At 39.3% G+C, this 14,949-nt stretch overlaps 1 protein-coding gene and 1 pseudogene across 1 annotated transcript in view; both read left to right on the plus strand.

Annotated features, from left to right (window-relative positions):
- Window positions 1-240: 240 nt before the first annotated feature.
- The window catches only part of Rorb (RAR related orphan receptor B), a 187,673-nt gene continuing 172,964 nt past the window's right edge, over window positions 241-14,949 (plus strand). Inside the window, exon 1 of the mRNA XM_008837556.3 lies at window positions 241-874. Within this exon, the coding sequence (XP_008835778.1) occupies window positions 868-874 (7 nt within the window). The 5' untranslated portion in view covers window positions 241-867. The remainder of the gene's footprint in view (window positions 875-14,949) is intronic.
- Window positions 14,639-14,756, plus strand: LOC115071128 (annotated as a pseudogene).

Here is a 14,949-nt window from a genome sequence, read left to right on the forward strand (position 1 = left end):
GCTGGAGTCGGAACTGAGCGTCACGGGGCCCTAGAACAGCCTGCTCTAATTCCCGGCCTGGGTCCCCGCGGCCGGAGACGCCGGTGTCGCTGGCCCCGCCCCCTGTCCCCGGGCGCGACCCCTCCCCTCTCTGCCGCTCCACGCTCCGCGGGGCGCTGATTGGCCGCGGCGCTGACAGGAGGCGGGGCCGGGAAGTCCGGCCAAACCCGCCCTCCGGTATAAGCCGGGTCTGCGCTCGCGCTCTCCACCTCTCTCCTCTTTCTCTCTCGCTCCCTTCCTCTCTGCCACTGAACAGTGAAAATTCACATTGTGGATCCGCTAACAGGCACAGATGTCATGTGAAAACGCACATGCTCTGCCATCCACGCCGCCTTTCTTTCTTTTCTGTCTCCTTTTTTCCCCTTGATCCTTCTCCGTCTTCTTTGTAACTAACAAAACCACCACCAACTCCTCCTGCTGCGGCTGCCCTTCCTCCTCCTCCTCAGTCCAAGTGATCACAAAAGAAACCTTCGAGCCCGAGGCGGTGGCATTTTTAAAAAGCAAGCACACTGGAGAGAAAGGAAAAACAAAAGCAAAACAAAACCCAGGCACCAGCCAGCCAGGACATTTTTGCACCTTTCCTGAAAACAAACAAACAAACAACAAACAGCCATCAAAACAGTCACCAGCAACAACATCCAAACTGTTAGCTAGCCGCGGCGGCCACCGTCACCCCGTGGCCGGGGCGGCTTCCTGAAGGGATGGTCCTCTCCCGGGAGCAGCTCTTTGCAGACCACCTTGCCTGGTGCTGAGCGGGATTTTGGGGCTCTCTGGGGTTCCGGCTGGGAGCAGCTTCATGACTACACGGAGCAGGACAGCGGCCACACCATGCGAGGTAAGAGAGCCGCGCAGGGTCCCGGGGCCAGCCAACTCACGATGGGAGCTGGGGGAAGGGAAAGCACTTAGCACGAGGGGAAAGAGGATGGCGATGCGCAGCTCCCCGAGTTCGGTTCGCAGGTGGGGCTGCAAATGGCCTGGGAGTAGAAAGTTGTGGGAAGGCATGATGCCTCCGGGGACTTGAGCAGGACGCCGGAGGGCGCTTTTTGGAGAGGCGAACGGAGCTAGTTTCTTCCCCTAGTTCTTGGTTTGCTCTGAGTCTTTTCTGCGCGCGTCTCTCTCGGGTGCAGCAGAGGACACCCGGATGGGAGAGGACAGCGAGAGGGACGGCTTTGGGCAGAGGCAGCTGGAAACGCCGGTCACGCAGTGGTCGTGGTCCACGAGTGAGCGTGCAGGGCGCAGGGAATATCACTCCCCGGCACACGTACTTGCCAGGTTGCTAGACCCGCCAGCATCCCAGCCAGTATGCGCGTCCCCTCCTAGGAATCAGGGAAGTGTCGGGGGAACCGGACCAGATACTGGAGCCGAGACCTTCCCTGGGCTTTCCTTGCTCCAATGTCCCCTTTACTCTGGCCAGGCCCATCGCCAAAAAAGTTGCTAGGAGAAAGTTCTGGAGACTAAAGGCCTCGCAATCCGTGGCCGAGAAACCAGGGCCTTGAGTTCTTTTATGAGATAAAGGACCTCAGTGGGAGCCAGTGCTCATCTGGGCAAGACCCCTGACACCCGAGGAGGTAGCAGAACCCTAGGACCAACCGGACTCTACGAGGTGGCCCGGGAGAGGGACAAAGGCGAGTCACCTGCTCTGACTACACTCTAGGTTACCTGAACAACTCGCCAGGGAACATTAAGGAGTTAATTTGTAGATACTGAGCTCTGTCTGGGCCCCCTCTTTGTCACGCTGTCCAGTTGGACACAACTTCCTTTTAAAGAGGCCACTGGGTCCCTTCCTGATTTGGGGGTCTGAGTACCTAGCCCCCCGCCCCATCCGAGTGTCTCTTCCAGGACACATTACGGTTCTTTGGAAGCTATTCTGTCAGGTTCACAACTCCCTTCGGATTCTGAAAACAGAAATGGGCAACTGTCAGTTCCGGACCTTCCAATACCCTAGACAGGAGTGAGGTGCTCTGGGCCAGAAGCATTTAGAATAGGGTCTCAAAAACCAACCTTCATGCACCCAGCTGAGGCCTCGCACCCACTGCTCCTACACCTCTCAAGGAGGAGTGGGCATGACCCTCACCTGGGCCGAACAGGGGAGCCCTGGGCCTGGCCTAGCCTCAGAGGCATACACAAGCTGTGGTTATCAGCTTGGACCTTAAGCATGTGGCAGGGCGGGGAAGGAGGAAGGGGGATGCCGAGAAGCTTTCCACTGTCCACGGGATGAGGGCACTAAATAAGGGACAAGGACACCCTGGTTGACCAGCGCACTGGAAGTGGGGGCCCTCTCTGTGCACTGACCCCAGCTAGTTGTCCGGGTCGCGACTTGATCACATGCTCCACTATTCAAATTCTTTCAAGAGCACGTTCTACAAAAATTGGCAGCGAGGAGAGCATCTTTACTTAGTGAGAGAAACCTGTCTTTGTTTTTCTTTTCCTGCCCCATCTCTTCATCCCCCTCACTTTCCTTTCGGTTTCCGTTGCTCAAATCTGAACCTGCTTGTGAGACATTCGGTTTTTTCGCCTTTTCTCCCTACCAACAATTCCCTGGTCCCCACCGGTAGATTCAAGCTACCTGGCCGTCCCAAACCGCGTTCCACCTCAGTTGGTACCCCCTCCCCCGCACTAAGTCCTGGAGCTCGGAGCTGCACACCTCTTCTTACGCTGTGGAATGAAGAGAAGCGCGCAGCCAGAGCGCATCTCACCTAGTCCGCAGCTCCTCCTGACAGGGCTCACTGCTGCGATCCTGTGGGGACAGGCTGCTTGAAGGACTGAAAGCAAGGGCCAGTCCTCCTTGTGCTCACCTAGGAAATCCAGCATGAACTTTTGTCCCAGGGGGCACCAGACTCACCAAGCTTGGGACAGTTTACCGGGTCTAGCCTGGCGTAACTCTCCAGAGGCAGCCTGGAGGGAACCTGCTAGAGAAATAGTAAGCCCGCAGGCAAGACTCTTAGCCCTGGGTGCCTCTCCTCTCCAGACTTCTTATTGTCTCTCATCCGCTGTCTCTTCGCACTTCCTACAGACGACTTTTTGCCGCATCCCATCCTCAGGAGCTGCTATTTATTAAAGATGGAATGAAAGGTGGAAGTTCGATCCCCAGTATTTCCATTAGGAGGGGAGTGTGGAATGAGAAAAGATTCAAGCTATTTAGAAGTCTTGTAGAAGTTGGGAGGGGAGGTTGAACTTGAGTGCGAATTTAAGAGGTGAGTGAGGAAACACATATCTTTCCCTTGTGCATCCCGCCACACAGACTCTGAGGCAGCCTTTAATCTGGAAAGAGCTGCTAGTGTTAATCCAGGCTTTGGTGGTGAACTCTCCATCTACCACAAACCCCTGTCCTGCTCCACCACACAGGCTCTCCATCTCCAGGTGGTCCTATCAGAGTTTTGGCTCAGCCTCCTGCCTCTGGCAAAGGCAACTGTCCTGAGTCAGGTCAGATACAAACATGGTCTAGGATTGAGTTATCTCCCTGGGGACCAATCCAGCAGTCTATGCCAGGTCACTCCATCCAGCCCCCCTCCTCCACTAGGAGTATTTAAGAGACCTTATTTCTGGGCGCTCTGGGGTAAGAAAGGGGTTAAGAGGCTCTGATTCTTGAGCTCATTGTCCTGCCCCAGGATTAAACTGTCCTGGCACAAGCTCCAGCCACAGTTAACTGAGGTAGAGGAGGCTGTGCTTGTCAAACATAAAGCTTTTCATCCTTTGTCTGTGCAAGGGCACCAAAAGAGCTCTAGAAATGCTTCTTTTCTTGATTCTTGAAAGAAAACTTCTGATGAGAGGAAAAGAAGGGCAGACTGAGTCCATCCATAGGTAGGAAAGAAGTGACCCAGCCATGCTGGTTTCCAAGGCTCCCTCCTATGTAATTTGTCAGTTGCTTATTACACAGGTTACACAGGGCACTGAAAAGATGGGTTCTTCACATCTGCCTTTGCAGAAAACCCTTCTTTCCCAAACGGGCTCAGATGCCATCCTGATTAATATGTCACTACAGCTTGGAAGGATTAGAACCCAGGTTTTGTGCTTGCTGTAAACAAGAAGGGGCTTTTCTTAAGTCCAGTTTCTATTATTTGCAAGTAAGAAATTTCTATTTCCTGATAAACTTTATTTTTAAAGTAAGAATTAAAAGATAGCTTCCTCTTTGAAATATGACCACCTTTGAAAACACAGAGATCTGAACATTTTTTAGATTTTTTTAAAAAGGAAGTTATTGCTCTTAATTTCCTCTACGTAGTCCAACTAAATAACTTCATTTAAGTATTTCTAAATTAACATTCCACCTCTCACAATTTAAAACATTGCTGGAAGGACATCTCTGTCAGCACTCCATCAATAACTGACCATTAAGTAATCGTCAATAAACTGTCTTTATTTTAAGAAAATCAATCATTTGACAGTTTAAAGAAAAATCCTAAAACTACATTTCAAGTATTGTTGAAAAATCTATAGCCAAAAAATAAAATAGTTTCCTAAATGGTTAAACCATTCCCACCCATTTTGTGCCTCCCTAGACATACCTGCTTAATTTTTTACAACCTATTGGAACACAGAAATGCTGGACATCCTGATGCCATAGGTTAGACATTAGTTCTCCATAGCTTTTATGTTTTCAGAAAATTAAGAAATGTAAAAGTATAAATTTTGAACATCGAGCTTCATAAATGAGGGCCATAAAACTAAACTCCTTTGTTTGCATCTGCCTGAAACTTACATTTTCCACTAATGACAATATAACTTCTGATCATTACAGAATCCTCTAAAGATGATTTCTTCTATCACTATCAAAATGGTTCTGTGATAGTTTAACATTAAAAATTATTTTGTTTTAATCAGAAATAAATATTAATATTTGCTTATTTTGATAATGTGTCATATATTGAGTTAGTTAAAAGTCTTAAAAACTACATAAGTGTGAATTTAAGTTTTTCCAAGTCACAAAATCTAATTTTAGAGCAAAAAATATATAATGACACCAAGAAATTATAGAAAACATAGAGTTGGTCTTCATGGGATTCAAGCCTTGTAAAAATGGCTACTTTTCCCCTAAAACTAACACACAAAATTGCCAGTAAGATTTTTAAAAGATTTAGTACACGTAGTTTTTCTACATAAAATAACAAGGAAAATTTTAAGCTGTGACTTCACATTTTATAAACTTGTTTGCCTTTTAGGAATATAAGATGGCCTGTATAGCTTTTGTATTTTACTACAATAGTTCTAAGAAGTACAAATGTGACTCACAGCACAGTAACTGATTTTGCTATTTTCATCAATAATATATCTCTAATTTAAAGTGAACATTGCAATTTCTGATTAATTAGGACTTTTAAATTATTTTAGTAAGTCTCAAAATTTGATTCACATGAATCTGCTGGGATTGTGAACAGTGACATCAGTACCACTGTGCAATGGCGAATCCATGATTTATAGTCAAACACAGTAAAAAAAAAAAAAAAAAGAGTTGGAATACAGACATGAAGACTGTCAAGTTCTGCCAAATTAAAGCAAATTAAAGGAGTATGTTTGTTATGTGTGCAAAGCTATTAATAATCTGAAGTAATATAAACTAACATTCTATCATTCCAGTAGTATAAAAAGAAATCCTTAATACTGAACCATCCCTATGTTTATTCCAGAAAGTAATAGTTTTTAATCATATTGGCATTAAGTGATAGTAACAGAACATATTATCTTGATATTAAAATATACAGAAAAGTAGATATTAGAAGAAGAAATTGTGTTTTAAAATTCAATGTCTCTCATTCTATATGGAATTTTGCTCCCCACACACTCTTCTCTAAAGGACAGAAATTAAGCAGATGAATGACATATGTCTTTTATGATGAAATGAACTATGATAAAAGGAGAATTCTACCCCAAAGTGTTATCATCTTCCAATTACAGCTTCTTGCAAATATTTAATCTTACTTTGAATAGAATCTCTGACTTAACAGAATCTCTAGCAGATAATAGCAGCATTTGGAGGCGTCTGTTGATACACACTGATACGCAATATGTATATGTATGTGCCTATAACCACCCACTCAGACAAAAAGAATGAATATTTGAGAGAGAAAATCATTCTTATCTTTGCTTTCACAATCCAGACTTCAAACTCGAACATATTTACACAAACAGAGTGACTTTCCAAAGCATTCAGAAGGAAGATATGAATACATGTGGTACTTGAGTCGCATAAAAAAGAACTGTTAATAGCATCTATTTATAAATAATCTACACAAAACTCCATTATACTACCTAATGATAATTAGAGGGAAAGGGAATCAAAGCACTCAGAGCTGCCAAATAAATAAAATATTCCCTCTCAAATTAAGCAACAAATTCATAGATAACAAGGGTTCTGCCATGAATTTGAAGGATGTCTCCTTTGTAGCATAAGACAAAGGGAGCATAGAGGAATAAATATTGATTGGACTAATCATATGATGAATAGAAATGAGATTTACCAGTGCACCAATATAATAGGCTATGTTAACTAGTGCTTTCATGGCACATATGCTGCCCTTTCAACCCCTGACCCCTTCCATTCAATTCTTAATGAGGGAAACCACAGGTGTTATAACGGCATTTACGGTAAATCTAGCTAAATATAATAACTATGTGGTCAACTAATGATACAGTGTGTGAAATCTTATAAAAGTAAAAAGAAATACTGTGTTCATAGTGTCACAGAATTATTATGTATTTCAAACTACTTAGAATTTTGGCTTGCTCAGGTAACCTTTAAGTTACATCTACTATGTGGTCATCAATATTTCAAGAACCATATTTGGAACCCTGTGATACTTGAAATTTTTTTAGTGCTCATCTGAGGAGGTAAAAATAATTATTTGATATATTTTTACCCACATTGTTGTTTATCATACAGAGCAAAGTTTTAAAATAACACTTAGAAAGCGTGGTATTTTATAAACATGACATGCATTTTTCTTGGCCAGTGATTATTTTAGAAATATTGAAAATGTATTATTATGTTATTTTAACTATAATTAACAATGACTCTATATTTATTTAAAATTAAATTAAGATGTTCTTGGCAAAGACACATTCTTCTAAAAGCCAAAGTGAAGATGTCACTTTTTTCCAAGACAGGCAAAAAACTGATTCAAAAGTGTGCTCTTACGTAGGAGCACAAATGATGTACTTTGACTTAGGCATGTTCATCTGTACACAGTGAATATTTTATTAGTTAACTGGATATGCTGACTTTGAAAATTATCAGAATTACTTTATTAGAAGAGGTATTCATTAATTCTATTTTGTGTGATTGGTTATCATATTATGTGGTCCTGGGTTATAGTTCTCTAACTTAGAAAAATAACAAGGAACACATTTTCTGGTTGTTTACTAAGTGATACTTTTGGTGACTAGCCAACTTATTACTGAATGATCATATAAGCTAAACATCCTGGCACATGGAGAATGCAAAAGATCTGGGATGTCTCAAACCATTATATGGATTTTGTCTCACGTACAAATATGTAAATTTTGAGTATGTGTTTTCTTCAAAATTTTCCAACACACACAGATAAGCATCTTTTTTAAAAGACTAGTATAATTCCCACATGGAGAGCATTTTCTCAAAGTTGTGTCCAATTCAACTTTAATTTTAAAGGGATGGATTCAAGTCTGTCATCTTTTATATCTATGTTCATACTAAGGGAAATTAATGTGACTCCCACATACTTAACAGGATTTATTGAGCAGCCACCTAAATTAACTCGAACACTGAGGATATTCATGTTGATAAGCAGTTGACTAGTGTGGTCAAGGCCGTGCTCTAAGCAAGCCCAGAAGCAAAAGTGGCAAGGATGTAGGAAGGAGTCCACTCAGCTCTCAGGATAGAAGTGATACTTGCCATGGACCGGAAAGATTAGCAGAAGTCTCTCTCTGTTGGTTACTTTGTTGATCACTTTGTTGATCACAAATGAAGCCTATAAAAACACTATTTGGAATATTCCCCAGGTACCTTGTAGTTGATACTATTTGAAATCGAGTTTATTATGATAGAACTAGAGAAAAAATAACCTGATATAGAAAAATAGTAGTATTGTTTTCGCATATTCTTATGTTATTGATGAAAAAAGCTGAATAGTAAGTAACTCTTAAAGTTGTGAAAAAATACTGGGGACAAATATCAGTATAAGGAAGATTATAACTTGTTTTTTTAAGTACAAGGAAGAAAAAATGTGAAATTACATATTTGTTTTTATAAGTGAAATTCTTACTTTCTCTAAATAAGAGAGTAGCTGAATATATTTAACTTCATTTTCTTTAAAGTTTAAGCTAGTATCTGAAGGTAGTGATATCACTCTAGGGAGTATCTTAGATTACCAGATATCAGAGAGAATAAAATCCACTGAGGTACGACAGTTTGTAGTCAGTAGCTGAAGTCCCCAGTGATAGTCTTCAAATGCTTGTATTCCAGTAATAAGAATGTACCCAAAAAATCCAGCTATAAACTCAACACATGAAGGTATTGCTGAGTTTTTAGATAATGTCTTTCTTAAGTATCTCAGGAAGGAAAATTCCGAAGATCCCAAGTAATACAAATGTGTGAGAGGCAAATATTGCCCTGGTCCACACCAACACTTCCTTCCAGTACATTCTAATCAGGCAGAAACAAATGGCCCTGCAGATGACAGTCAAGACTTCTCATTTCAAAATGATAGGTTGACAGTTCTGGTCTTACACATTAGCTCTTCTGAGCTTAGTTAATGTGGGTCCTCATCCCCATGTCTAATCGACTCTGAAACACTGATGGGATCAAGTTTCTGAGCCTATGAAGCTAAAAAGCAGGCTGGGTTGGGGAGAATTCACCTCAGTAAATGTCACCATTTGAAGCTGCCAAGCAGCCAAATCGTCACCACTGTTGTCCATAAGCCCTGCGTTAGCATGAGTGTTGTCTTCAAATTTGTGCATGGTACGAAACATCAAGGAGTCACACTGTTTCAGTCCTGAGAAATTGATCTTTCTGTTTAGTAACTGTTTAGTAGTACTGTTTAGTAACCAGAATTTATTAGACTAATATCCTGATACTTGACCTGTTTGTTTCTTGATACTAGAAGAATTCAAGAAGTACCTCAATGATCCTGTTTCTTGGGGCTTTTCTAAAAGGATAAAAAGTTAGACATTCCATCTAATTTTTCAACTGAATTTTTGTGATTAAAAAATTTTTATTAATTTTTTTATTTTCATATACTATAGTTTGATGATATTTAGATACCCTCCCCTATCCTTACCTCCCTCCATTGCCCCCACCCAATTTGATTTTTAGTAGATTTGATTGAACAGTTATTTGAGGCAATCCAGTTTCTAGATACAGTCTTCCCTGCCCCTTGTTGGAGTTTCTCGCTGCTCTACCTACTTTAAATGACTGTGGTCACAGGCTCACTCTTCACATAATTCCTAGGCCAGCACACTATTCGGAGGAGTGCATGTAGGGTGAACCTTCAGAAAGCAATGTTTTTACTTGAACTGTTATTGGTAGTTTGTTTGCTTGTGGTTTTACCTTAACTTTTAAGGAAATATGCCTAATAGTAAACATTAAGATTTACTATTTTGATTTTTTCATTTAAATGAAGGCAGTCTTATTAAGCAGGATCAGAATATGCTGTTGTCTGTAATTAATGCTAAGAACATCAAATTTAGACAGTGTGCTATTTTTATTTGTCTAAATAGTATAGTGAAAATCAGTGGAATCAGTTGTTTGATAATCTACATTAAAGTTAAATTGAAGCTGTCTGACATGAAGTGCGAAAGTGCTTCATATGAGTTTTACAATACTTCATTAGCATGGAATCTGATAGCAACAAGTTCCCAAATAAAAATGTCATTCTATAGCTTGGATAGAATGAACACTCAAATCATTTTTTTTAATCCATCAGCTGTTGGCTTCTAGATTTTAAGATCAAACAATAACACAAGTTGAAAAACAGTTAGACATGTTAACATCCTAATGAGTGATTGACTATTATCATCACTGTTGGATCAAATAACAAAATTACTACACAGAACGCTTTCTGTTAACTTGTACATAAGTTGTGCCTGGCACATGCAAAGGAATTAAGCACTTTTAAAGAAAAGAAACAACCTTGTTCCAAATTTCCACAGTTGTTGAATATGAGCAAATGCCACACAATCTGGTAGAACAGAGGAACATTTGCTAAGGAAAAACACATCTTATTTTTAAGGTATGGTGCTTCCTGGAAATAATTTCCTTTTTATAAAACAAAATATTTTAAATGAATTACTTGGAATTTTAGGATCTCAACATATTAAGTAGTGTGCACTAAAATTAAATTGAAAACAGTATAATATCCTGGATTTTTTTCTTTCAGTGCTGACTACATTTTAAAATGAGTTTAATTATAAGAATTTTCATCCTTTATGTATTTTCATTGTTGTTAGTAAAATGCTAAGTACCAAGGAAACAAGACTTTTGGAACAAACCGTATCAAAGACAATTCAAATATACAAGTATTAAAAATACAAATAAGCTTATTTCAATTGTGTTTTGTTTCAAGCTTGCTATGTTACTAAAGATCAATTCTGGCACTTTCTCAAGCCAAAAAAAAGTAAAAATTTATGTCATTAGTTTTAGAACGTGTTATTTTGTAATGAAATAAATTACTTCTGAGTTATTTCCACCTAAATTTTGTTGCATTCTCTTTTTCTTTAAGGGTGTTAAAGAGTGTTAAAGGTTGCCTAACATTACTAACTTGAGGGTTGGTTTCAAATCAAAGACAGAACTTTTTCACATAATACAATGACTAAAAAGAAAAGATAATATGTGACAAAGTTGGATGTGGAATTTCCACATTAGAGATCAGATTACAGAACACTTAAGTAATAGTCTCAAGCAGAAAGAGAGGTGGGAGGAGGGAGGGCAAGGAGGAGGAGGAAGGGGGGGAAGGAAAGGGAGTTTTCTTATGAAAGATCAAAATAATTCATCAGATAATATTCATATCTTAAGCATTTCTAAGATGTCCACTGGTGTTTATGTCCATTTGGGGGGGGGGTGGTCTTCTTGAGACAGGGCCTCCCTGTAGCCCCAGCTGTCCTGGAACTCACTATGTAGACCAGGCTGGCCTTGAACTCACAGAGATCAGCCTGCCTCTGCTTCCTGAGTGCTGGGATTAAAGGCGTGCGCCACCACATCTGGCCCTATGTCCATTTTTAAGCAAGAAAAATGGATGATTTGTCTATGGCTGTTTATTTAAAGAGGTTGTTATATAAATTTACCTTGAAACAGGAACTTCTGACTTGAATCCAGTTCTATTTTCAGTAATCTGCACTGACATGTATGGCAGTTACTCCAAATTAAAAAAGAAATGTAGTCTTTGCCCCAGCAATTCACTTTCTTGGAATTTGTCCAAGGGACATAAACTAAAAGGCTAACAGGAATTTATCTTGCTAGGGACTTACTGCAGGCTCATTGTTTAATTTTCAAACAATGGGAGAAGTTTTTGTATTGTCCTTCATGGCACAGCTTCCATTTATAAGCATTCACTGCACACTGTTATGTATTTGCCATGTATTCAATACAGCTCACTAGCATTAAGGATGTATGTGCAGCCAATAACACATTTCAAGACGCTGGGTAAAATGGCAAGCAAAACTAAAATTGTCTTTGATCCAATTGAACCTAAAAACTAGTAAGAAAACTTATAATGCAAATTTTATGTACTATAGTATCTAACTTAAATAAAATACCTAAAAAAGAAACTGAAAGAAACATAAAAATAGTAAAATTCACGCCTGGATACTAAGATTTTATTTTTATTGTTTCCTTCTTAATTTTCTCTTTTGTACCCCCAAATTTTCCCCATATAGTCTGTGTAGGTTGTTTTTAAGGAAAAGTGACACCCTGAGATAGTAGTGAGATGGTATTCTTTCTATGGTGCACTGTGTTTCAGCAAGAAGTCACTTAGTATGCTGATAGGGTTAAGAATAAAGGTTTAATGGGACCTGGAGAAAATAAAATTATTTAATATTTGCACAGTTATTCCCTCATTCACTCCCTAATATTTGTCAAGTCTTGATTCCATACCAGTGCTGATATATAATATGAAAAGTATTCCTTCCCATGTTCAAAAGATCTCAGTCTATTCTTAAAAACTATGTGCTGTCATTCACATTCAAGAATATCATATCATTCTTGAAAACTTTAAGCTATCAGAAGGTACTAGAGATAGCAGGAATAGGAGGGAAGTGAGGAAGATAAAGAAGCGGGGGGGGGGAGATCCAGTAAAATTTTCTCCAACCAGAATTCTACCTTATTAAGCTTCTGTTAAGAGTGTGTTAATACTACCTTTTGTGTCTCTGAAGGTTAATATTAATTTAGAAAATATACTATTTCAAAGCAGGAGCAAAGAGCAAGATGCCCATATAATCAGCATCCCTCCACTTAATTCTTTTGAACTTCCCACCCTATCCCTTGTTAAAACAGACAGGTTTTTCATTGCTATGGACATTGAAGAAGCCAACCAGCATGCTCAGGTCTCTCTAAAATATAAGCTAGGAAATGAAATGATTCCTGTGTGCAACCCTGTAGAAATATTTCAAATATCCCCATATTCTGAGGTAAATGAGGAATCCCAATCTGCCTTAAGCTGGTTGTAACCCATTGGTATTTAGCCATTTATGTAGAACCAAATTTGATGATCTTCACTTCCAAAGTAGTCATCACACACAAACATTAATACCCTTCACACATGGGTTTAAGATTGGTGGTGATTTTGCCCCCAGGAACTATGTGGCAAAATAGGTGTAGATTTTGCATTGTTCCCAAGAAATATGTGGCAATGTCTACAGATATGAGTTGTCACACTTGGAGTAGTACTACCAGCATCCCACCAGCGATGACAATGGGCATCCCACAGCATGCAGGAGAGCCCACATAGCAGAGTCATCCTGCTGCAAATAGCCAGTCCTGGCAGACAATTTGCCATGGAAGGTTGTAAAGAGTTTCTGAGCAGAATGGCTTCTAGATCCTATTTTCTGATGTGTTTTCTGGAAAAGCTGCATCATTTCTGCTGCCTCCCCTACATAATTACTCTGTTGCTCCACTAAAGAAAGATTGAGCTTTCATTCATTCCCTGCATCTCAAATGGAAAAACTTCCATTGCATTAATAAAACAGGTAATTCAGATATTGATTTTGATGCCAAGGAAATGAATGTTTTTTAACAAACAAGATGTTCTCCTGTAAGTCAGATAGTTTCTATTTTTTTTTACTTTCAACAAAATTGAAAAATAAAACTATTACAGTTGTCTCTTATAGATCATTAAATGTAGTTTTTAGTGACAGAATGCTATGTGATTTGAAGCCTCTAATTCAGAAGGCGCTTAAAGAAATGAGTTATGGCTAAATCATCTTTACTTTCATCCACATATGTTATATAAATTAGTTTTCTTAGCATGTATATTTCTAAAAAGAAAACTAAGGATAAAACTGATGGTAATCCACTTTATTCTAGTGATAAGTAATAGTCTAATATAAATACCAGAATTAAATTGAGCGAAGAGGCCTTATTTGTCATTTAATCAATTGTGTGTAGTGTTAATGATAATTATAACTCAACCCAGAAAAAATATTTGACATTAAAATAAAATTATGATAGAAATAAAATGAAAGTATGGATTCCAAAAGAAAAGTAGATACCATTATATTTTCAGATAAATGGCTTATATATTCTTTTCAAATCATGATATGGATATCAAAACATTTTGAAATTTAGAATTTATTGGTGTATTTACAGAGTGATTCATCAGTTTCATTTCAAATTGTGAAACCTAAAATACCATGGAAATTACATCCTTTGAAGAAGTATTATAAATTTTATAAAATAAATCTACTTCTCCACTCAATCCATGATGGAACAGAATGCCTTAGGAACCACAATCCCTCTCCAATGGTCACCTGTCATGTTTTATCAGATTCTTATTAACCTAGGATCCTAACTGCATTAATGTAATACCTGGACAGCTACTTCAACTTCTGAATGATGGCCCTTTCTCAAAGCACTAGCTTTTCTTTGATGATCACACACACTTGTACCAATCAGTCTTTGGACAATAAGCAACCACTTATTTTCACTCATGTTTTTAAAGCATCTGTTCCCTTTAGCAGTTATGGATAACTACCAACCTTGGAATTGTCAATCATGAGATAAAAACAATACTACACTCAAAAATTCATCTTCAGTGCATTTTTCTGGCCCTAGTGTCTGCAAATAATTTCTGTAAGTAACTATTAGTAAATATTTTGGACTTGGGAATCCATGCAGCTTCTGTCACAATTTTGCAAAATGGCCATAGTCAATGTATAAATGAATGATCCCGTCTGTGTTCCAATAAAACTTTATTTACAAAAGCAAATTTGGCTAGATTTGGATGGGCAGTTGTTTGCTGACTCCAACATTTCACTGCTAAAGCCCTAAGGACAGGATGTATGTCTCAGTTTGTTAGTATGTTCTTAGTATGTTCTTCTCTCCTAACAATAAATATTGAATGACTGCAAAAATGCAAATCTTAAGAAGACATTTAAAATATGCTGAATTCTAATGAATGATAGAAAATAAGAAAAGGCCTATGGCCATACCACCCAGAATGCGCCCCATCTCGCCTGATCTCGGAAGCTAAGCAGGGTTGGGCCTGGTTGTACTTGAATGGGAGACACCTTGAAAATACCGGATACTGTAGGCTTTAGGCTGGGCATGGTGGTGCATGGCTTTAATCTCAGCCCTTGGGAGGCAGAGGCAGGTGGATCTCTGTGAGTTCAAGGCCAGCCTGGTCTATATAGTGAGTTCCAGGACAGCCCCACTACAGGGAGACCCTATCTGAAAATGGCAAAAAGAAAGAAAGAAAGAAAGAAAGAAAGAAAGAAAGAAAGAAAGAA

Source organism: Nannospalax galili, unplaced genomic scaffold (genome assembly GCF_000622305.1).
Source record: "Nannospalax galili isolate Female #2095 unplaced genomic scaffold, S.galili_v1.0 scaffold858, whole genome shotgun sequence".
In the NCBI taxonomy this organism is placed as follows: Eukaryota; Metazoa; Chordata; class Mammalia; order Rodentia; family Spalacidae; genus Nannospalax; species Nannospalax galili.